The sequence below is a fragment of the Corythoichthys intestinalis genome, chromosome 2 (assembly GCF_030265065.1).
Source record: "Corythoichthys intestinalis isolate RoL2023-P3 chromosome 2, ASM3026506v1, whole genome shotgun sequence".
NCBI classification, from domain to species: Eukaryota; Metazoa; Chordata; class Actinopteri; order Syngnathiformes; family Syngnathidae; genus Corythoichthys; species Corythoichthys intestinalis.
The window spans coordinates 19,669,233-19,692,845 of NC_080396.1; the positions used below are offsets into that span (position 1 = coordinate 19,669,233).

Consider the following 23,613-nt stretch of genomic DNA (forward strand, 5'->3'; position numbering starts at 1 on the left):
TAAAGGGAATTTACAGTTGTTTTTGTGTGGGTTTTTTTTTTGGGAGGGAGGCACGGGATGGGGGAGATTTAGAAAAAAATGTCTGCATAGCTGCAAATAAAAATATTTTTAAATAAATGATGAAGGAAATAAAGACATTTTAATAAATAAATGCACAGTTGAATTAACATTAACAGTAGAAAACATACAGGAGGACACCTCTCTCTTAGCAGTTTTCTACTCGAGTTTAACAGATTAGCAAGTCCACACAGTTTAATGTTATGCTAACGCTGATGCAGATCGGACTTCCAGTAGCAACATTAGTGGAGTGTTCCCCACCTCTACAACAATGATGTCTTTTTACTACGGCTTTCATAATTATCGCGTTAACGCGCGGTAATTAATTTTTTAAATTAATCACGTTAAAATATTTGACGCAATTAACGCACATGTCCCGCACTGTCCCATGTCAGACAGTATTCTGCCTTTTGGTAAGTTTTACAGCAAGGTTGTTTGTGCTGTCTAACAGCGAACTCTTGTGGTCGCTTTGCGACATGGTTTATTGCTTTCTTGCCAGTTCAATATGGCTGCATGACGTCTAGGGCTGACGCCTACGTTGTAATGTTGTGCTCATATGATCCTTGGACAAGATTTGTCCGTAAGTATGGTTGTTGTAAAGAATGTACATATTATGTTAGTAAGCGAAATGTTATATTTTTTGTATGAGACGCTTTTTGTTTATGTTTAGTGAACCTGTATAGCGTGCTAAGCTAACGTTGTTGCTAATGCAATGCTTGTGTACTTTTTTTTTTGTAGTTTCGGTCTAAAGAGAACAATGGTTTGAGGCCATTTTATTAATAAATCAGATGAAAAAGGAAGAAGTCTGATTATTAAGGCGTCGTTCACTAGCTGTCTAGCTTTGGAAAAAGTAGACGCTTCCGAGTGAGGATAGCATAGACAGATTTAAATGTCAGTAGAGTGAAATGCCCATGACAGTCCTTATATACCGTATGTTGAATGTATATATCCATCTTGTGTCTTAGCTTTCCATTCCAACAATTTATTTTTACAGAATATATATATAATTTACAGAAAAATATGGCATATTTTATAGATGGTTTGAATTGCGATTAATTAAGATTAATTAAGATTAATTAATTTTTAAGCTGTAATTAACTCGATTAAAAATTTTTAATCGTTTGACAGCCCTACTTTTTACATTACTTAGAGTGGCTGCTGCTGGCTGAAAAAAATCTTTTAATACCCCTCCTCTTCAAAGGGGGGGGACGAGGCTGCAAATTGACATTTATTTCTGTCGGGGTTGTGTGAGTCTTCGTGTGGGGTGGGGGGGTCTAGTCATCAGCCAATCAAAGGTGCGTTGGAGGGGGAAAAAATGGATCGGCACATTCAGCAAGTGAAAAGGGGTAAATGTAAGCCGAACATGATGAAATTACAGTAATTCAATTCTATGCTTACAACATATGGGAAGACAATCTAAATTACCTGTATAACTGAACTCATTATAAAATGCAAATAAGGTGGCTTAAAAATTGGTGCGGACAATTTGAGCATCCTGAAAAGTTGGTTGTGTCATTTCTTTACCGTCCCTATGCAAACCTACGCCCATGTATAATACGTCTCACACAATGTTGATGTTATTTGTTATATTTTTTCTTGCTCACTTTTTCCTAATAGAAGAAGTTTTGGAATGCTTTATAGACATTAAATTAAAATTAAGCATCACGTGAACGACTAATTAAATAGCCAGTGCTTCCATGAAATGACTTACCCACAATTGTTGACCGCCATGACATCAGCCACCAAGATAAACGGGTATGTTAAGATGCTCACTGCAAACTAGAAGACAGAACAAAAATAGTACTTAGACTTTTTTGGCGCAAAACCCACTTTTTGTCATGTAGGAATGTTGAACTTACGCCCATCACAAACTTTGTGTAACTCCTCACCGCCGATGCCTGGCTGAACTGCAGGCAAAAACAACCAAAACGCAAAAGTGAATTATTAATTCATATTATTTTCATGAAATATGTTAACTATTTGCATGCCACTGATGACGATGTGGCTCTTTTTCATCCTTGAGTTTATCACTTCTAGACGTCCAATCCATTTGAAGTGGGAGGGTGGCAGCGAATGAACATTCGCGGCATCTATATCCATGCTGCTCCATTAGATCACACGGGTGCTATTAAACCCAGTGAGTCTGCACGACAACATGTCATCCTCTACTATTATTGTTATAAAACAACAACATGCTCTCTCCCATGTGCCCTTTTACTAAAGACACCCACTTTAAGATCAATTGAGGAGCTGAGATAAGCTTTGTCACAATAACTTGCATTAATATTTTTCCCAGAACAAAAGCCAATCTTGAATAAATGATGTTAGAGAAAATAAAGAACTTACACTGTCATCTACAGCGTAGGTGTTTATTAAGTGAGCCAGCAAGTTGCAGCACCACAAGAAGAGGACCTCGCCCAGCACATGAGGCATTAAACCACTGCGGACACACACACAACCACCCCAAAAAAAATAAAAAAGCTGTTAGCTAGCAGTGCCCACTATCTTAAATATCTTCAAATAAAAAATTCTCACACGTAGAATCCGGCGACTCCTTCTTCTTTAAAAATCCTGCTGATACTACTGAGAATGCCACTGTGAATATAGTGGGAAATCGTCATTAATCCACCTAATGCCTTCTAATTAATTATTTTACCAACATGTTAGCCAAGGTTGGCATTAGGGGTGTTCCATCTTAGGCACCCCACGAATCGACTCGATTACGATTCAGGGGGCTACGATTCGATTCTTGAACGATGATCACGGTATTGACGATGATCAGGGTTATCACAATTATCAATGCATCGTACATTACTAATTAATAAAGTGAACAAACAATTTTTTCCCATTATTTATATAAAATATCCTAATGATTCGACAGGAACGATGTAAACATGCACACACAACAAAAAGCTGCCCTTAAGCTGCCTTTTTATTTATTTATTTTTACAAGAAAGTGCAAAAACATTAACCATTTTAAAGGGAGTACTTATTTCTCTCAACAATACAATAAACTTTACACAGGTGGAATGAATTCCACATTTTCTGGAAACAAAGTGTCTTTAGACATAAGACTTCTTTTAACCAATATACTTTGTTTTCACAGATTTCTTTACTATTTCGCATGTTTGTAGTGTTACCGCTGTACTTAATCATGGTTTTACATGTTCTGCATATGAAATACATGTTAGCGAATTAGCTAATTAGCTTAGCGCTCGGCGCTAACTATTAACGCCTAAGAAACAACAACAATAAAGGCTAAACAGTACAAGAGGGTTCGTGTACTCACCTCTTATAGACGCACACAGGTCTTAGCAACACGCTCTGGACATTTTTCAATTGACATGACTTGAAACTAGAGATGTCCTGATCGATCGGGATCACTTCATTTTCAAAGTATCGGAATCGGCAAAAAAAATATCGGACATGCCTTTTTTTAATATATATATTTTTTTTAATTAAATCGTTTTCTAATTGTATTTAACGTTACAGACATAATATGCAACACTCAACCAGGGTCTTTAGTTTAGGCTTAAGGTAAGGTTATCAAATTTATCCCGATAACGGTAGTAATTAATATTTTTTAAAATGTATCACGTTAAAATATTTAACGCAATTAATGCATGCGCTGCACGACCCACTCACGCATTGTCGCGTTCAATCTGTAATGGCACCGTTTTACCTATATAGAGAGCTAATAGGTAGCGTAAAATAAGTAGAGTGAATTTTGGCAGCCTTTGGAGCCTTTTTTTTAATTGGCTAAAGCCTTACAATCCCTCTCCCTACGATTAGAAATATCGTGGGAAGCAATGTGGGGAAGGAAGTTAGTAATTGATCTTTTTTTTAACACCCTATGTTATTTCCCAACGCAGAGAAGATATATCAATTGGTAGCACTATGCACAGTCATGGTTGCACTTCCCATCATGCATTTGGGCAGAAGTTAAATGGCTGCAGTATCATTTACTGAAAGCTCTACAAATACACTAGATGGCAATATTTAGTCACATTATACAAAGTCACATTTATCCTTTAGGAATTACAAGTCTTTCTATCCGTGGATCCCTCTCACAGAAAGAATGTTAATAATGTAAATGCCATCTTGAGGATTTATTGTCATAATAAACAAATACAGTACTTATGTACTGTATGTTGAATGTATATATTCGTCCGAGTTTTATTCATTTTTTTTCTTAATGCATTGCCAAAATGTATATGATCGGGAAAAATTATCGGGAATGATTGGAATTGAATCGGGAGCAAAAAAAAAAAAAAAGCAATCGGATCGGGAAATATCGGGATCGGCAGATACTCAAACTAAAACGATCGGGATCGGATCGGGAGCAAAAAAACATGATCGGAACAACCCTACTTGAAACTACAGCTGGACATCTGAAAGACAATGCGCAACTCTCTCTCTCTCTCTCTTCCCCTCTCGCTCTGAAAAATATCTGTGCAGTTGCACAGAAACGCGACCTTTGCCTGCCTGTCTCAAACACAAATTTATTTTCCAGTCTTTTGAAAAGTTGTGCGTGCGTGCGTCCGTTAAAGGTGTCCGGGCGGCAGACGTGTCTTGAATTTCGTTCCGCTACGAGCAGCTGTCATAAAGTTATGCGGGAAAATCATCGTTTTTGAACCTTTATGAATCGTAATCGAATCGTCACGTGTTGAATCGCGATGCATGTAATAATCGATATTTTGGAACTCCTCTAGTTAGCATGTGAAATGAAAATGCAGATGAAGAAAGTCCTACCTGTATTTCACCTCTCTGCCAACAAACTGGGCCATACAACGCACCGACATAACTGGCAGAAGAAGGAGAGTCTTCAATAAACAAATTTATAAATATATATTACACCTTACTTTCCACACTAAAAGGCGCACCTAAAAGCCTTCCATTTTCTCAAAAGCACAGTGTGACTGATAATCAGATGTGCCTTATACACCGCTGGCCAAAAGTATTGGCACCCCTGGAATTCTGTCAGATAATGCTCAATTTCTCCCAGAAAAATGATTGCAATTACAAATACTTTGTTAGATATATCTTCATTTTATTTTTCTTGAAAAAATAAAAAAGATTTATTTATTTTTTTGTAAATCATCATTTTACACAAAACTCCATAAATGGGCCGGACAAAAGTATTAGCACCCTCAGCCTAGTACTTGGTAGCACAACCTTTAGACGAAATACCTGAACAACCACTTCCAGTATCCATCAGTGAGTTTCTTAAAATGCTCTGCTGGAATTTTACACCATTCTTCTTTGGCCAACTGCTCCAGGTCTCTTGAGATTTGAAGCATGCCTTCTCCAAAGTGCCATTTTCAGATCTCTCCACGGGTGTTCTATGGGATTCAGGTCTGGACTCTTTGCTGGCCACTTTAGAAGTCTCCAGTGCTTTCTCTCAAACCATTTTCTGGTGCTTTTTGAAGTGTGTTTTGGGTCATTGTCCTGCTGGAAGACCCATGGCCTCCGAAGGAGACTCAGCTTTCTCACGCTTGACCTTACATTATACTGCAAAATTTGTTGGTAGTCTTCAGACTTCATAATTCCATGCACACGGTCAAGCAGTCCAGTGCTAGAGGCAGCAAAGCAACCCCAAAACATCAGAGAACCTCCGCCATGTTTGACTGTGGGGACAGTGTTCTTTTCTTTGAAAGCCTCGTTTTTTTTCCTGTAAACTCTATGTTTATGCCTTTTACCCAAAAGCTCTACTTTTGTCTCATCTGACCAGAGAACATTCTTCCAAAACATTTTTGGCTTCCTCAGATAAGTTTTGGCAAACTCCAGCCTAGCTTTTTTATGTCTCTGGGTCAGAAGTGGGGTCTTCCTGGGTATCCTACCATAGAGTCCCTTTTCATTCAGATGCCGACGGATAGTATGGGTTGACACTGTTGTACCCTTGGACTGCAGGACAGCTTGAATTTGTTTGGATGTTAGTCGAGGTTCTTTATCCACCATCCGCACCATCTTTCGTTGAAATCTCTCATCAATTTTTCTTTTCCATCCACATCTCGGGAGGTTAGTCACAGTGCAATGGGCTTTACACTTATTGATGACACTGTGCACGGTAGACACAGGAACATTCAGGTCTTTGGAGATAGACTTGTAGCCTTGAGATTGCCCATGCTTCCTCACAATTTTGTTTCTCAGGTCCTCAGTTATTTGGTCTTCTTTCATTTCTCCATGCTCAATGTGGTACACACAAGGACACAGGACAGAGGTCGAGTCAACTTTATTCCATTTTAACTGGCTTCAAGTGTTTTGTGTATTGCCACCACCTGCTATTTGCCACAGGTAAGTAACAGGTGCTGTTAATTACACTATTAGAGAAGCATCACATGATTTTGGTGAGGGTGCCAATATTTTTGTCCGGCCCATTTTTCAAGTTTTGTGTAAAATGATAATGCTTTCATTTTTTTCCATTCTCTTTTATGTTTTTCATTACAAAAAAATAAATGAAGATATTAAAACCAAAGCATTTGTAATTGCAAACATTTCTGGGAGAAATTGAGCATTATATCTGACAGAATTGCAGGGGTGCCAACACTTTTGGCCAGCAGTGTATATGGATCAATATTGGTTGACCATGAAGTGACATTCCCTTTAGCGTAACGTCATCTATAGACCCTACTCATATGACGTCACAACCACGCCTCCGCGCCATATTGTCCGTCAGCTCGTCGGGTTCAAGCATTACTGCTACGTAAATTCCTCCTATTGTGGCGTGTTTTTCTGCTCGTTAACATTAATAATCAAAATGGTGAAGGCGTGTGTGGCGGTTGGTTGCAATAACAGAGAAGATAGACGGAGAGACTTGAAGTTCTACCGTATTCCGAGAGACCCGGAGAGGAGAGCGAGATGGACTGCTGCAATTCGACGAGAAAACTGGGCACCAAACGATCACTACAGATTATGTAGTAGTCATTTTATATCTGGTAAGATGCATTTAATATATATTTAGAGGGTTTGGGGCTGACAACCACAATTAAGATCATTGCGAGGCTAATCGCCGACAACATACAGTTTCAAATTCAAGATGCTTATTTCTTCCACCATCATTATTTTTTGAATAATATTTAGCTGGTACCAAGTGAAAGAAGTTAAACAGGTGTGTCCAAACCTTTTGCAAAGGAGGGGCAGATTTGGTGTGGTAAAAATGTGGGGGGCTACCTTGGCTGATTTACATAGAACAATATATTTAAACAAATTTTAGCAAGCCCTTCTGTGTGTCACATTTGCTTTATAATTTTTTTAATTCATAATTTCAACAATCTCGTCTTTGTGGCGTTCTCTTTCGACACTCAGGCTCTTGCGAAATACTGCTGCTGTGAAATTAAACTAGCTTCAAGTTGCTATAATTTCTCGCTGCGTATCTTCCCTGTAATGTTGTCGTACATGTCAGCGTGTCTTGTTTGGTAATATTGCGTCACATCGAACTCTTTGAAAACAGCGACTGTCTCTTTGCAAATGAGGCAGACAAAGTTGTTGCGTGTTTTATTGAAGAAATAGTCCAATATCCACCTATCCTTGAAGCGTCGGCCATCGCAGTCAACTTTTTTTTTTATTGATTGTCACCATTTTAGAAAATTGGAAGTAAAGGGTCACACAGGGTAATGTTGCTTAGAGTGCTGCTCTTAAAGTTTTTAAACTTTCGTGAGAATAGGCTGATTTTGTGTGGACAAGATAGTTGTAGATATCAGGGTTGCAGATGTCAGGCAGAGAGGGCGAAGACAGCGGGTCGAAAAATATCGATTTAGGCATCAAATATGGATCTGGCGAATGGATAGACTGAAGCTTTTCCACATAACGCCTTTTATGCAACGCATCCAATGAGTTTACAGGGTCTGAAAGCACCGGGGCTTCCACGAATTGTACGATAAATTGCACGACAAATTGAAACCATTGAGAATACGGATAAACACTGACGGACAATATACAGCGACACGTCATTCTGTGACGTTGGTGAGTAGGGTCTATTGGATGCAAAAAGCTACGACAACAAGAGGTTGATCTTTTTCACAATCCAATAAAAACCAAGAGTGATGGAAGAATTTTTTTTTTTCTTTGTGGTGCGCAAACCTCCTAAAACCACAGTGAGAAATGCAAAGAAAACAGTGTAAACAATGACTTATATGAAGTATACTTTATCATGAGAGAACTGGCAATACACAACCATTTTTTATTTAATTTGTCATTCTGTCTTACCGTGAAAAGGATGAGTTGCTATTCTGGACAGGCACTGGATGAGCATCTCGTGAGAGGTCTAAACAACACAAACAGAATGAAGAGGACACTTTTCACTAAAGTTGTGGTAAAACAAGTCGCAACAAAGATGAAACGGAGGTAAATTTCATAATTCAACCAATTTATTTACATACGAATAAAGTACTGCGCTGTGATAAAATGAATGAGATAATAGGAATTATGACGTCATCCCAATAAATCTACTAACATTATTTATCGGCCCGATAATATATACCGTATTTTTCGGACGATAAGTCGCAGGTTTTTTTTTTTCCCATAGTTTGGCTGGGGATGCGACTTATACACTAGAGCGACTTATGTGTGAAATTATTAACACATTATTATATCATTTTCACGTTATTTTGGTGTTTTGGAGTGACACTGATGGTATGGTAAACTTTTTAGCATGTTCTTTACGCTATAGTTATTTGAAAAAAAAACTCTTAATAGCTATGTTACGTTAACATACCGGCCACGTTCGCATTTTGTTGTTCATGCATCATGTAACATTATCATTAGGGCTGCAGCTACCGATTATTTTAGTAGTCGATTAATCGATGAACCAGTTAGTTCGAATAATCGAGTAATCGGATAAGGAACATGAAAAAAAAAAATGCCTAAACTGAGCCTCATACGGTATAAAAAAATTAATAAATGAGAATCTACGTACAACAAAAGAACAATTGGCTAACTTACATAGCAAAAGTCCGCTAGCTTAAATGCTATAAAATGCTAACATTTTTTTCCAATGGTTGTAACAAATGGTTCTGACTCATATTTCCACAAAAAACGGCTATATATACATATAAACTAAATTACGAATGCATTAAAAAACATTAGCCCAAACAAAAACTTAGCTTACGTTGATCTTAACAGGGGGCAGTTGGATTCAGCCATGTGAAATGAGGCAGACCAGAGGGCAATGTATCCACCCTAATCAATAAACTAAATGTAAACACTTTCAAAATAAACCATTACAACGCCACTATAATTAAACAAATACTCGAAGCAACAAAATTTCATTTGAATATTTTTTTCTAATCGAATACTTGAGTTAATCGATTAATCGTTGCAGCACTAATTATCATATTGTACACTTATTCAGCATGTTGTTCTCTATTGTATTTTTATTTTAAATTGCCTTTCAAGATGAAAGATCTGTTCTATGTGTTGGATTTTATCATGTAAATTTTCCAAAAATGCGACTTATACGCCGGTGCGACTTATTTGTTTTTTTTCCTCTTCGTTTGGGCATTTTATGGCTGGTGCGACTTATACTCAGGTGCGATTTATTGTCCAAAAAATACGGTAATATTTTTGGGATGGTGTCAGTGGATTGGGATGTGTGTGTTTGTTTCCACTCCTGTTTTCCCAGTATGCAAAATTTTGTTACAGTTCTAGAGGCCGTATTTACTGAGTGATAAACCTTACTATGGCAATTAGCAAATGTTTGCACTTAACAGTGTTATGTTTACAAGTTCTTGAGAGGCCTTTTGGTTATTGATAGGCTTGCTGTCCTATAATTGCAAGGTTAAGAAAGTTGTTTCATGGACCAAGACCGCAAAAGCCTCCTCTCCTGTTACACCAAATGTTTCTCCTGACAAAGCACAATACCTGTTGGGTTTATGTTTTAGTTCAGTGCTCATTTTTCAGGGGAACACATTGTCAATGATATTGACTGATTGATTGTGATTGACTCAAATTATATTTATTCGAAAAAACTAAGTATGGGCACTTTATTTGAAGTCAAAACTCGTCTTTGTTTTGTTCATTACAATAACGTTCATGTCAACATGAAAATTCTGGTGAGGTCAAAGGCAAATCTATGCTAAATCCACCACTGGTATTTTTGACCTACAGGTGTTCAGAAACACAAGTTAATAAAACTTAATATACATTTAAAAATTCTATATACAGTGGGGCAAGTAAGTATTCAGTCAACCACTATTTGTGCAAGTTCTCCCACTTGAAGATATTAGAGAGGCCTGTAATTGTCAACATGGGTCAACCTCAACCATGAGAGACAGAATGTGGGGGGAAAAAAAACCAGAAATTCACATTGTTTGATTTTTAAAGAATTTATTTGCAAATCATGGTGGAAATATAAGTATTTGGTCAATACCAAAAGTTCATCTCAATACTTTGTTATGTACCCTTTGTTGGCAATAACGGAGGCCAAACGTTTTCTGTAACTCTTCACAAGCTTTTCACACACGGTTGCTGGTATTTTGGCCCATTCCTCCATGCAAATCTCCGCTAGAGCAGTGATGTTTTGAGGCTGTCGTTGGGCAACACGGACATTCAACTCCCTCCACAGATTTTGTATGAGGTTGAGATCTGGAGACTGGCTAGGCCACTTCAGGACCTTGAAATGCTTCTTACGAAGCCACTCATTCGTTGCCCTGGCTGTGTGTTTGGGATCATTGTAATGCTGAAAGACCCAGCCACGCCTCATCTTCAACGCCCTTGCTGATGGAAGGAGATTTTCACTCAACATCTCTCGATACATGGCCCCATTCATTCTTTCCTTTACACAGATCAGTCGTCCTGGTCCCTATGCAGAAAAACAGCCCCAAAGCATGATGTTTTCACCCCCATGCTTCACAGTGGGTATGGTGCAATTCAGTATTCTTTTTCCTCCAAACACGAGAACCTGTGTTTCTACCAAAAAGTTCTTTTTTGGTTTCATCTTACCATAACACATTCTTCCAGTCCTCTTCTGGATCATCCAAATGCTCTCTAGCAAACCGCAGGCGGGCCTGGACGTGTACTTTCTTCAGCTGGGGGACACGTCTGGCAGTGCAGGATTTGAGTCCCTGGCGGCACATTGTATTACTGATAGTAGCCTTCGTTATTGTGGTCCCAGCTCTCTGTAGGTCATATACTAAGTCCCCTCGTGTAGTTCTGGGATTTTTGCTCACCGTTCTTGTTATCATTTTGATGCCACGGGCTGAGGAAGGAGTTGAAAGTCCGTGTTGCCCAATGACAGCCCCAAAACATCACTGCTCTAGAGGAGATCTGCATGGAGGTATGGGCCAAAATACCAGCAACAGTGTGTGAAAAGCTTGTGAAGAGTTAAAGAAAACGTTTGGCCTCTGGTATTGCCAACAAAGGGTACATAACAAAGTATTGAGATGAACTTTTGGTATTGACCTAATACTTATTTTCCACCATGATTTGCAAATAAATTATTTAAAAATCAAACATTGTGATTTTCTGGGTTTTTTTCCCCACATTCTGCCTCTCATGGCTGAGGTTTACCCATGTTGACAATTACAGGCCTCTCTAATATTTTCAAGTGGGAGAACTTGCACAATTAGTGGTTGACTAAATACTTATTTGCCCCACTGTATATTATCGGTTATCGTATCGGTATCGGCCTTGAGGAGCAAAAGTTGTCAATATCGGTATCTGTTTTAAAAAATGGACCAGATAGTATGTGGTGCGCACTAGAAACACTGTGGTGTGCACCAGATAGTAAGTGGTGCGCACTAGCAACAATCTGGTGCGCACCAGAAAGTTCCCTTTTATAGGCCACAAACTGCAAGCGCACATCGGACACCAGCAGTTTTGACGCGCTAAAAATTATAATGCAGGATTTAGTCAAGCTTTATTTCAATCTTGGACTCAGCTACAGTATATTATATATTATATTACTGCATTACCTGCACATCGTCACCATTACATTCTCTCAGAACACACAAGAAACAATCTGGTTCGCACCAGATAGTTTCTAGTGCGCACCACATAGTGCGCACCAAATTGTTTAAATTTCTTTTATTTCTGTCGATATTCCTTTAGGAGTTCTGTATGAATGAGTTCAAATCTGTTCATGATTACTTTTTAAATGATCTTTTTTTTAATCTGTAATTGTTTTCTTTATTATTAAAGAGAAAATGTAAATAATCTATGTTTACTTAAACAGACAAAAAGGTAAAAAACAGTAAATATATTCTGTAAAGAAATTGATAAACATTTGATTTTAGCACTTTTTTTAATGTTCCAATAAAAAAAACAAAAGGAAATTTATCTTATATTTTTATTCTATTTACGTTTAAATAATATATTAAAAGAAAAAGAAATGATAGGAAAAAAGAAGAATATATAATCTAAGCAGATAATTATCTCTAGAACAAACCAAAATTAGATATCTGCTTTGGCGATGGAAAACATTGAGAATAATATAACCATAGACTTCAAAATGTATCGATGGCACACGGGGCGCGGAGCCGATCCATAGGGGGCCTATCTCCGTCGAAGCTGACCAAGTGGAAACACGAAGAGCTTTTTCTGTTGAAAATTGAATTAAAGTGAATAAATGCTTAAATCCCTAAATTCCTTATATATATATATATATATTAGGGCTGTCAAACGATTAAAATTTTTAATCGAGTTAATTACAGCTTAAAAATTAATTAATCGTAATTAATCGCAATTAATCGGAATTCAAACCATCTATATAATATGCCATATTTTTCTGTAAATTATTGTTGGAATGGAAAGACGCAAGATGGATATATATATATATTCAGCATGCGGTACTTAAGGACTGTATTTGTTTATTATAACAATAAATCAACAAGATGGCATTAACATTATTAACATTCTGTTAAAGTGATCCATGGATAGAAAGACTTGTAGTTCTTTATGAAAAATGTTAGTACAAGTCATAGGAATTTTATATTAAAACCCCTCTTAATGTTTTCGTTTTAATAAAATTTGTAAAATTTTCAATCAAAAATAAACTTGTAGCCCGCCATTTTTGATGGCAATAATTACTTACACAATAAAATCAGTCGCACCCAAGCGCCAGCAGAGGGCAGCAAAACTCCGCAAAACACAATTAACAAGTGGGCCTTTCACTCCTCTGTCATTTAAATCTGTCTGAGCTGGGCCAAGTGCGTTAATTGCGTCAAATCTTTTAACGGGATTAATTTAAAAAATTAATTAACGCCCGTTAACGCGATAATTTTGACAGCCCTAATATATATATCTATATATATATATATTCCTTATATATGGATGTAAAACAGTCTTGATTCATGGTTAAAAGCAAAAAAAAAAAAAGCGTGCAGTTAGCATTTATTTTACATAAATATTGTGAACTATGATGCTATTTAGTAAGCAAATTAGCGGCAGCCATATGTAAACGAAGAGCTTTTTCCGTTGAAAATTCTTGTGAATAAATGCTTAAATCCCTGAATTCTTTATAGATACGGACATAAAACAGTCTCGATTCTTGATAAAAAAGCAACAACAACAACAAAAAAACGGGCAGTTAGCTTTTATTTTACGTAAATATGTCGAATGTGCTGATAGTCTTTTAAAAAAGTCACTGTGGCGGCCCTCTTAGTACAACAAAGAACTTTTTGCGTTGAAAATTCTTGTGAATAAATGCTTAAATCCCTGAATTCTTTGTAGATATGGACGTAAAACAGTCTCGATTCTTGGGCAGTTAGCAGTTCATTCATTCATTCATTCATTTTCCATGCCGCTTATTCCTCATGAGGGTCGCGGAGGTGCTGGTTATTTTACGTAAATATTGTGAAGTATAATCCCAATGCTTTAGCGGCTAATTTCTCCCATTGTTTTTTTTTGGTCACAATGTTTCAAAATGCTTGTGTGGCACGAAAAAAATTATAATTACCTTGAATCCTCGAACAAATGACTCCTGAGACAATCCTTCCTGTTTGAATGCAGTACTTTTTCAACTTAAATCCGGCGAGAGATTGCTGCACGTGACCGACTGCTAATAAATGAAGCGGAGCGTGGGACCGGCCGGCCGGCTGGCCCCTTGGCATGATGCAGTGAATAGCGAATGCAGTGAATAGCGAATACATTATGAAGACTATGATATAAAAATCAATGACCAGATGTACAGTTGTGGTCAAAAGTTTACATACACTTGTGAAGAACATAATGTCATGGCTCTCTTGAGTTTCCAGTTTTTTCTACAACTCTGATTTTTCTCTGATAGAGTGATTGGAACAGATATTTCTTTGTCACAAAAAACATTCATGAAGTTTGGTTCTTTTATGACTTTATTATGGGTGAACAGAAAAAAGTGATCAAATCTGCTGGGTCAAAAATATACATACAGCAGCGCTAATATTTGGTAACATGTCCCTTGGCCATTTTCACTTCAATTAGGCGCTTTTGGTAGCCATCCACAAGCTTCTGGCAAGCTTCTGGTTGAATCTTTGACCACTCCTCTTGACAGAATTGGGGCAGTTCAGTTAAATTTGATGGCTTTCTGACATGGACTTGTTTCTTCAGCATTGTCCACAAGTTCTCAATGGGGACTTTGGGAAGGCCATTCGAAAACCTTAATTCTAGCCTGATTTAGCCATTCCATTACCACTTTTGATGTGTGTTTGGGGTCATTGTCCTGTTGGAACACCCAACTGCGCCCAAGACCTAATCTTCGGGCTGATGACGTTAGGTTATCTTGAAGAATTTGAAGGTAATCCTCCTTCTTCATTTTCCCATTTACTCTCTGTAAAGCACCAGTTCCATTGGTAGCAAAACAGCCCCACAGCATAATACTACCACCACCGTGCTTGACGGTAGGCATGGTGTACTTGGGGTTAAAGGCCTCACCTTTTTTCCTCCAAACATATTGCTGGGCATTGTGGCCAAACAGTTCGATTTTTGTTTCGTCTGACCACAGAACTTTCCTCCAGAAGGTCTTATCTTTGTCCATGCGATCAGCAGCAAACTTCAGTCGAGCCTTAAGGTGCCGCTTTTGGAGCAAGGGCTTCCTTCTTGCACGGCAGCCTCTCAGTCCATGGAGATGCAAAACACACTTGACTGTAGACAGTGACACCTGTGTTCTAGCAGCTTCTAATTCTTGGCAGATCTGCTTTTTGGTGATTCTCGGTTGAATCTTCACCCTCCTGACCAATTTTCTCTCAGCAGCAGGTGATAGCTTGCGTTTTCATCCTGATCGTGGCAGTGACAAAACAGGGCCATGCACTTTATACTTACAAACAATTGTTTGCACTGTTGCTCTTGGGACCTGCAGCTGCTTTGAAATGGCTCAAAGTGACTTTCCTGACTTGTTCAAGTCAATAATTGTTCAAGTCAATAATCACTCACAAGAAATTGCTAATTCGTGTTGCTGTATGTATATTTTTGACCCAGCAGATTTGATCACTTTTTCTGCTAACCCATAATAAAGTCATAAAAGAACCAAACTTCATGAACGTTTTTTGTGACAAAGAAGTATCTGTTCCAATCACTCTATCGGAGAAAAATCAGAGTTGTACAAATAACTGGAAACTCAAGAGAGCCATGACATTATGTTCTTCACAAGTGTATGTAAACTTTTGACCACAACTGTATGTTGCCGATAAGACGACTAATCGCAGGCAAGTATTAGCAAAGACATAAATTTACTCACCTCTTTCATTAGTTTCCTCAGAGGAGTTTGTGTGTTGTCTTTCTTGGATACAAGCTCCGCAGTCTTAAAAAGGACAAAGAGAAGACAATGGACAATTGGAAGTTTGCGACTTCTTTCAGTTAAACTGACAAGAGATCAAGTCCTCCTTAACCTTTTTAGTTTTGGTCCTGATTACAGTGGAGATTGCAATAGATGCGATACGTGGTGACAGGCCACGGAAGAGTCCCCTCTTTCCATCCACCTGAACAATGTGGCGTGCTGCAAACAACATGGTTGAGAAATCAACTTACCATTAGGCATGGACCAAACACCGGTTTCAAGGTTTGCCGTGGTATGAAAACGTCACGATTTCAAAACCACTAAAATTTTCCGCCATACCGTGGTACGGTTTTCGCTATTTTTCATGTCCCAAAAATGCAGCCAGAAGTGGCATTGAGAAGTGGTTGTTGCTGTGTCTGTCAGTGACGCTATTCTATCTGCTGTAGATTTTTGAGCTATAATTGCAATACTGAATCCGCGGTATATTTGCTCAAGGTTATCATACCGTCAAAATCTCATACCGGCAAATGCCTACCGGTACTTACCATACTGCTGAAGTACAACTCACCATAGGAGAAGAAGCCAGGCAGGTATAACACTCTACTTCCAAACATAGTTGTGCCTACAGTTGGTGGAAGAGGTTCGTGCCCCACCTTCAGAGAAAATGAAAGAAAATGAATTGGTTCGACTTGCTTTGGCTTGTTTGTTGACACGAGACTAGTGTGCATTGATCCAATTTTATGGCTCCTGATACCGATTCAGTTGATATCAACACTGTACGGATACCACGCTTTTTGGAAAAAATACACAATTAGTGTTTTTTTTTTCCTTCTAATACCAAATTACTGCATCCACACTTGACTGTTAAGTAATTGATTTCATGGCCTTGTCATCAGTGTTGGGCACGTTACTTTAAAAAAGTAATTAGGTATAGTTACTCACTACTTCTTCCAAAAAGTAGCTGAGTTAGTAACTGAATTACTCTATAGTAAAAGTAACTAGTTACCAGGCAAAGTAACTATTTCCGTTACTTTAAAAAGAAGTTGTTGTATGTCAAAGAATCTGAAATTTTCTGAGCAGTATTCCAGTCAGTTGAATAGAGAAGAACAGACAGGTAGTTGTGTTATAAACCCTTGTAATATTTATTGCACCTCACCAGCAACAGATTTATTCTATACTTGAAATGCAACAAAAATAAACAGTAAGATTTTTCGCCGCTAGCTTTGTGGTAGCGTGTGTAGCTGTTTGGTGCTTCAAAAGATTTGAATTGCTTAGCACAGATGTCGACAAAAGCTTTGCCCCGGGACATAAATTACACTTTACATGCACATTCTTTCCTTTAATTTCGACCAACTTGAAATAGTGTTTATATCTCCACCTCGTAAAGGACATATTTTTCTCTGAATGCTCTGCCATCATATCCCTCTGCATCTGTTTTGCGTGTGTGCGTTTGCCGCACGCCCCGTTCCGGTTTGTGTGTGAAAACACCGGCTCTGATTGGCTTACCATGACACATGACTCTAACCCTCAGCCAATCACAATCACTTCCATCACATCTATCCAGGGGGTGCATTCAGGTAGCCTCGTCCCCCTACTCCTCCAGTCACCCTCAAAGCGGCTGCCGTCCTCAAGATGGAAGCAGCATTCTTGCTGGTTGAACGTGGGGGATGGGAACAAGGCTAGCATTTAGGTGTAGCAAACACAGAAACGTTAGCAAGCTTTGGAAAGCATTGTCTAATTGAATGAGCTGGGACAAACAGCCTGGAGTCATAAGAAGTATGGGTAACACTTTATAATAACTATCCGTTTTACTAGTTAATAGATCATTAGTAAACTGTTGATAAATGATTTATTGTTGATTTGTGAAGTATTTGTTAACAGTTTGTTAAGCATTTACAGGGTGTTCTTAACCTGAAACACAGTTTGTGTAGAAACGTTTCAAGTTTTTGTGTGTAACGTTTGACATTTCTATCTTTTCAGGTTAAGAAATGCCGTTCACGTCAAAAGAAAAGGCATTTTGATATGGCATTTTGCAGGCAGCGCTCATGTTACACATTTATGAAAATCTGCCATAGAACCAACAAATAGTTGTACTTTTCTTTGTATATTTAACCAATAAAACTTATGACCTTCAACATAAAGTGTATAATAGTTTTATTAAGATCCATCAACTAGCATGGGCATTTACAATGGGGTCAACCATATTGGAACACCCTGTAAATGCTTAACAAACTGTTAACAAATACTTCACAAATCAACAATAAATCATTTATCAACAGTTTACTAATGATCTATTAACTAGTAAAACGGATAGTTATTATAAAGTGTTACCGAAGTATGTGCACTATTCTCCAACCTGAACGCACCCCAAGTCTTGGATGACAAACAGCAGAGTAGACTCGCTACGGCTGGTAGTTTCTTCAATTTATTCAGAGTAAGTAACGCACCGCTTCTGACCGTCAGTAACGGTAACGGCGTTGTAACAGCGGAAAAAATAATTAGTTAGATTTCCCCCGCTACTGAAAAAATAACGCTGTTATGTAACGGCGTTATTTATAACGGCGTTATTCCCAACACTGCTGGTCATACACAACAGGTAGTCCCCGGGTTACGACGTACTCGACTTACGCGATTTCGACTTTAAGATGCTGGAGTCTCGTCTGCCATTTTGTCTCCAGTCATTTTTTGTTCTTTTTTTAGTCGCATAAACAGTACCTTCTTGTACCTCACAGTATCTCTTTTTATTTATTTTTTTAAACATTATTAACATGACATGTTCTGTCCTCACTAAACGTTAGGTCATTCAGCTTTACAGACAGCAAACAATGGAATTGTACTTTTGGAAGCTTTTTACTTCCTCTACTTTTGACAATTTGTAAAGCTGCAACACACATGTACACTTATGTTCAAAACGACACGCATTTTAATAATAAAAAGCTTGACACGAAACAATTGGTGTTCGAACGTCCGTCTAGTCTGATCAATATGTAAATTTAGTAGATTAAATTGGCCTAATTTGCCTAACAAAAGTCCGCTATCTTAAACCCTACGAATGGTCACGTGTTTGCAATTCTCATAGCAAATCACTCACACGTACCTCCACAAACTGTAGCTGTAAACTTAATTACAAATGCATACACAAACATATATTAGCTGAAACGACTTACAGCACCTACAGTGGGGAGAACAAGTATTTGATACACTGCCGATTTTGCTGGTTTTCCCACTTGCAAGCCATGTAGAGGTCTGTAATTTGTATCATAAGTTCTCTGCAACTGTGAGGGACGGAATCTAATACAAAAATCCAGAAAATCACATTGTATAATTTTTAAATGATACATTTGTATTCAACTGCATGAAATAAGTATTTGATACATTACCAACTAGTAAATATTTCGGCTCTTAGTTCTTTTTTAAGAACCCCTCCTGTTCTCCACTCATTACCGGAAGTAACTGCACCTGTTTGAACTTGTTACCTGTATAAAAGACACCTGTTCACATGCTCAAACAAACAAACTCCAACTTCTCCACAATGGCCAAGACCAAAGAGCTGTGTAAGGACATCGGGGATAAAATAATAGACTTGCACAAGGCTGGGATGCGCTACAGGAAAATAGGCAAGCAGCTTGGTGAGAAGGTAACAACTGTTGGGGCGATTATTAGAAAATGGAAGTTCAAGTTGACGGTCAATCTGCCTCGTTCTGGGGCTCCATGCAAGATCTCACCTCGTGGGGCATCACTGATCATGAGGAAGGTGAGGGATCAGCCCAGAACTACACGGCAGGACCTGGTCAATGACCTGAAGAGAGCTGGAACCACAGTCTCGAAGAAAACCATCGGAAACACATTACGCCGTCATGGATTAAAATCCTACAGCGCACGCAAGGTCCCGCTGCTGAAACCAGTGCATGTCCAGACACGTCTGAATTTTGCCACTGACCATCTGGATGATCCAGAGGAGCAATGGGAGAAGGTCATGTGGTCGGATGAGAACAAAATTGAACTTTTTGGTCCAAACTCGGCTCGTCGTGTTTGGAGGAAAAAGAAGGATGAGTACAACCCCAAGAACACCATCCCAACCGTGAAGCATGGAGGAGGAAACCTCATTTTTTGGGGCTGCTTCTTTGCCAAGGGTACAGGACGACTGGACTGTATTGAGGGGAGGATGGATGGGGCTATGTATCGCCAGATCTTGGCTGACAACCTCCTTCCTTCAGTGAGAGCCCTGAAGATGGGTCGCGGCTGGGTCTTCCAGCATGATAACAACCCAAAGCACACAGCCAAGGCAACTAAAGAGTGCCTCTGTAAGAAGCATCTTAAGGTCCTGGAGTGGCCTAGCCAGTCACCGATCTGAACCCGATAGAGAATCTATGGAGGGAGCTGAAAGTCCGTGTAGCCCGGCAGCAGCCCCGAATCCTGAAGGATCTGGAGAAGATCTGCATGGAGGAGTGGGCCAAAATCCCTGCTGCAGGAGTGTGTTCAAACCTTGTCAAGGACTACAGGAAACGTTTGGTATCTGTAATAGCAAACAAAGGTTTCTGTACCAAATATTAAGTTCGATTTTTGTGATGTATCAAATACTTATTTCATGCAATTAAATGCAAATTTATTATTTAAAAATCATACAACGTGATTTTCTGTTTTTTTGTATTAGATTCCGTCCCTCACAGGTGAAGAGGACTTATTATACAAATTACAGACCTCTACATGCTTTGCAAGTGGGAAAACCAGCAAAATCGGCAGTGTATCAAATACTTGTTCTCCCCACTGTATCCTTTATCCATGTCAGACGTCCGAGTCTGCTTCTTAAGGTAGAGTTATGCTTCCGCGTCAGATCCGCGCCGTCAAGGAAGACCCTCCGCCGTAGCCTGACGTGCACTTCCAGAATTTTGTGACTTCGGACTGTGATTGGTCCGCTCAGAGTTCAGCCTGTTGTTTCCGGTTCAGTGCGAAATCACCGCCATTGTCAAACATGGCCAAAGACAACGAAAAGTATCAACAAAGAGCAAATACGACAACTTCTATAATGTCTTGTCAAGACGTTATGAAGATTGCCAAATGGCAAACAATTTGTTGGAGGAGACTGCTAAAAATACGGGGCTGGAGGTCATCCAGCGATTGAATTAAAAAATGGAAGAACCACCGAGACAAGTATGTGTGTGTTCGGAATCGAACGGTCACACAGAGCGGTGACCCAGTCGGCCAAAAACTGCCAGCTTTTTATCACTTTATGTTGTATTTTTGGTTGGTGCACTTCATCAGTTATTGTGTACATATGTTTACTGTGAGTCTGGGACTTACGTGTCACACTTCAAGTATATGAAGAATAAAGCACAGGTTTGGTGTCAAAAGAGTTGTTTTGATGTTTAATTTTCAACAACAGACAGTTCACACGCGGTACATCATCAATGATTGAGAGTACCTCAGTGCTTTTATGATAATGTTAACATCAAGGCTTCCAGTGCAGTTTGGGAGGTTCCATAGCCGCCAGAAATCTGCTATGGCTTCCCGCTGGCTGGTTGTAGGACAAGGCAAACAAATCGGGCTAGAAGGCTTTGCAGACCTCGGACAAAACGCTGGACGCAAAAACCGACGCCAGTTTGAAAGGAGCCTCCACAGCTTGCTGGTTTCCACCCGAGGCTAGAACTCTGCGCGGTATCAAAAGTCGGACAGAGCGCCTCGAAACTGTCTTCTACGTCGCCTGCGCCTCAACATTTGTATGATCAACATTTATTTAATGTTGATGAGCTGAAGATCCACATTCAACCATTCCATATTGCATTCTTTATTTATTTTTTCTCCATTAAACTAGAGGAAGTCGACAAGCGTGCCCCAAAACCGTACAAACACAACGCCACACCCCTCTAGTGGCTTGGCGGTGAATTACAGAGCAACACGTTCCCTCATCGCAGAACTATCGAATGCTCATTGACGCCATAGTAAATTCGCCATCACCGCAACGCAGGAGCATAACTCAGACTTTGGTGATACAAGGCGACAGTCCAGCCAGACCTAACGCTGCCACCAGAGGGCATTGTATTCACCATCATTAACTCATTCACTCCTATTCCTATTCCGCCATTTTCAGCGGTGCAACCCTCTTCGCTCCCGGATGTTTTACTGGATTTTGACTGATTTTGTAAAGCCCACAGAAAATTCTGTTCTATTGCTATATAAACACGGAACCCACCAAATGAAAGAGTAGACTCTCTTCTTTCAGCAGGAAAAAAATAAGTTAATATCTTTTTCCATTCTTTAGAAATCAGCATTAGAAAATAGCTTAGTTTGAGCAATTTTCCAATTTCTGATGAAAAAAAGAGAAATTGAGCTTTTTGTAAAAGCATACATTTCAAACATCTTTGACTTTAACACAGCTATTTTTTGCTTTAGTTACATCCCAAACATCTGAATAATGTTTTCCTTTTACAAAATAACATAAACAACAAGAAAAATAGAGCTTTTGATAGCAAAGTAACAATTTATTTACACATAACTGAGATGACGCTGCTGTGGCCGCGACAGCCGGGCTAACTTTTCCCTCATCGCTGCCTGTCTCATAAAGATGAATTTTTTTTTTTTTTTTTGTCTCTGCGGGGTCTGCTCGGCGAGCAGCACGGACTCAACGACATTGTCTGTTGCACTGGTGGTCCCGGTCGTTCTGCAAGGTCTTACAGCGCCTGGCATCCTCTCGGTTGTTCTGCTTGGTTGTCCGGCGCCTGACATCCTTCCGCCGGCGCCCCGGCCGTGTGGCCTGGCCGTTCGTTGCCGTTGAATCGGGTTGCGGGTCTTACCAAATGCGCTACTGCCCTCCAGTGGCCAGTTTTATTGCTTTAAAATGGATTTTCAGCTTTGTGCTTTGGAGCTCCCCAGAGATGTCTCTTATGAAAAAAAACGTAAAAGATGTATAAATACGTCTTTGGGACACTGAAACAATTAAAAACAGAACGTATTTGTACGTTTTTGGGAGCAAATTAGTTACTATAAATACAATACTTTTGGACTTTTTGGATAGTTATTCTGTAGGGGTACTTCAAAGGTTAATTCAGACTTTCGCAGAAATTCGGGTTAAGCTGCCAGCGTAGAAACGGAACTCGTTCATAACCCAGGGACTATCTGTACACAGCTTAACTCATTGTCTGCCATTAAGGCGCAAGATGTCTAATCCATTTGGAGTGGAAGGGGATGGCAACAAATGAACGAACACTTGAAATGTTTGGCTCCATGTACACCTGGCTGATATTTTCTCTTATTTATATGCGCGTTTTATAGCACCCCCCGCCGCTCTAACAGTGTCTGTTTGTATTTTTTAATGTATTTTTTCATTAAAATTAATGGCGAGCACTGAGCGCCATCGATGTCCCGGGACGTCATATTTTGTAGGGAATTAGAGGTCACATGGTCCAGTCACGTGACTGCTCGCTAGCGTAGCTCCATCGGCTAACAATACCTGTATTAGCAGCTTCACATAAAGCAGCGGATGTGTGGCAGCCGTCATCCCAGCTCCCAGCAGCAGAATAGCGGCATCCATATCCGCGCCCGTCGGTGTCTCGTCTTGCTCCACATCGGCTCCCTGAGTGGGAATATTCCCCTGCGAAGGCATCATTTGCTAGCTGGTTTGCCTGGACGGGAAATGGACGGAAGTAAACGCAGGCTTTCAAAGTAAAACTATGACGTAGTCATTTCCGCATTGACAGGTTCAAATGAATTCAAGACAAGTTCCTTCTCCAGGACAAATTTCCAATACTGTATGTCCAATCTCCCAAATTAAATCATATTTTTACATTCTTATTGACCGATTAAATCCAATCCAACTTTACGCTTTATCAACTATAGCTCAATTAGAGCACCTGGGAGCATTTTCCAAATGTCAG

At 39.3% G+C, this 23,613-nt stretch overlaps 1 protein-coding gene across 2 annotated transcripts in view; it reads right to left on the bottom strand.

The window, feature by feature from the left end:
- Nucleotides 1-23,386, bottom strand: part of LOC130909143 (mitochondrial carrier homolog 1-like) — a 31,364-nt gene extending 7,978 nt beyond the window's left edge. For both annotated transcript variants that reach the window (XR_009061698.1, XM_057825270.1), the window contains exons 1-10: nt 23,190-23,386; nt 16,311-16,395; nt 15,855-15,961; nt 15,704-15,766; nt 8,263-8,320; nt 4,810-4,861; nt 2,593-2,652; nt 2,404-2,497; nt 1,917-1,964; nt 1,769-1,836 (exon numbers count right to left, since the gene is read on the bottom strand). Coding sequence is in view for 1 of the 2 variants with exons in the window: in XM_057825270.1 (XP_057681253.1) it covers nt 1,769-1,836; nt 1,917-1,964; nt 2,404-2,497; nt 2,593-2,652; nt 4,810-4,861; nt 8,263-8,320; nt 15,704-15,766; nt 15,855-15,961; nt 16,311-16,395; nt 23,190-23,345 (791 nt within the window). In the remaining variant the exon portion in view is untranslated. The remainder of the gene's footprint in view (nt 1-1,768; nt 1,837-1,916; nt 1,965-2,403; nt 2,498-2,592; nt 2,653-4,809; nt 4,862-8,262; nt 8,321-15,703; nt 15,767-15,854; nt 15,962-16,310; nt 16,396-23,189) is intronic.
- Nucleotides 23,387-23,613: the final 227 nt, after the last annotated feature.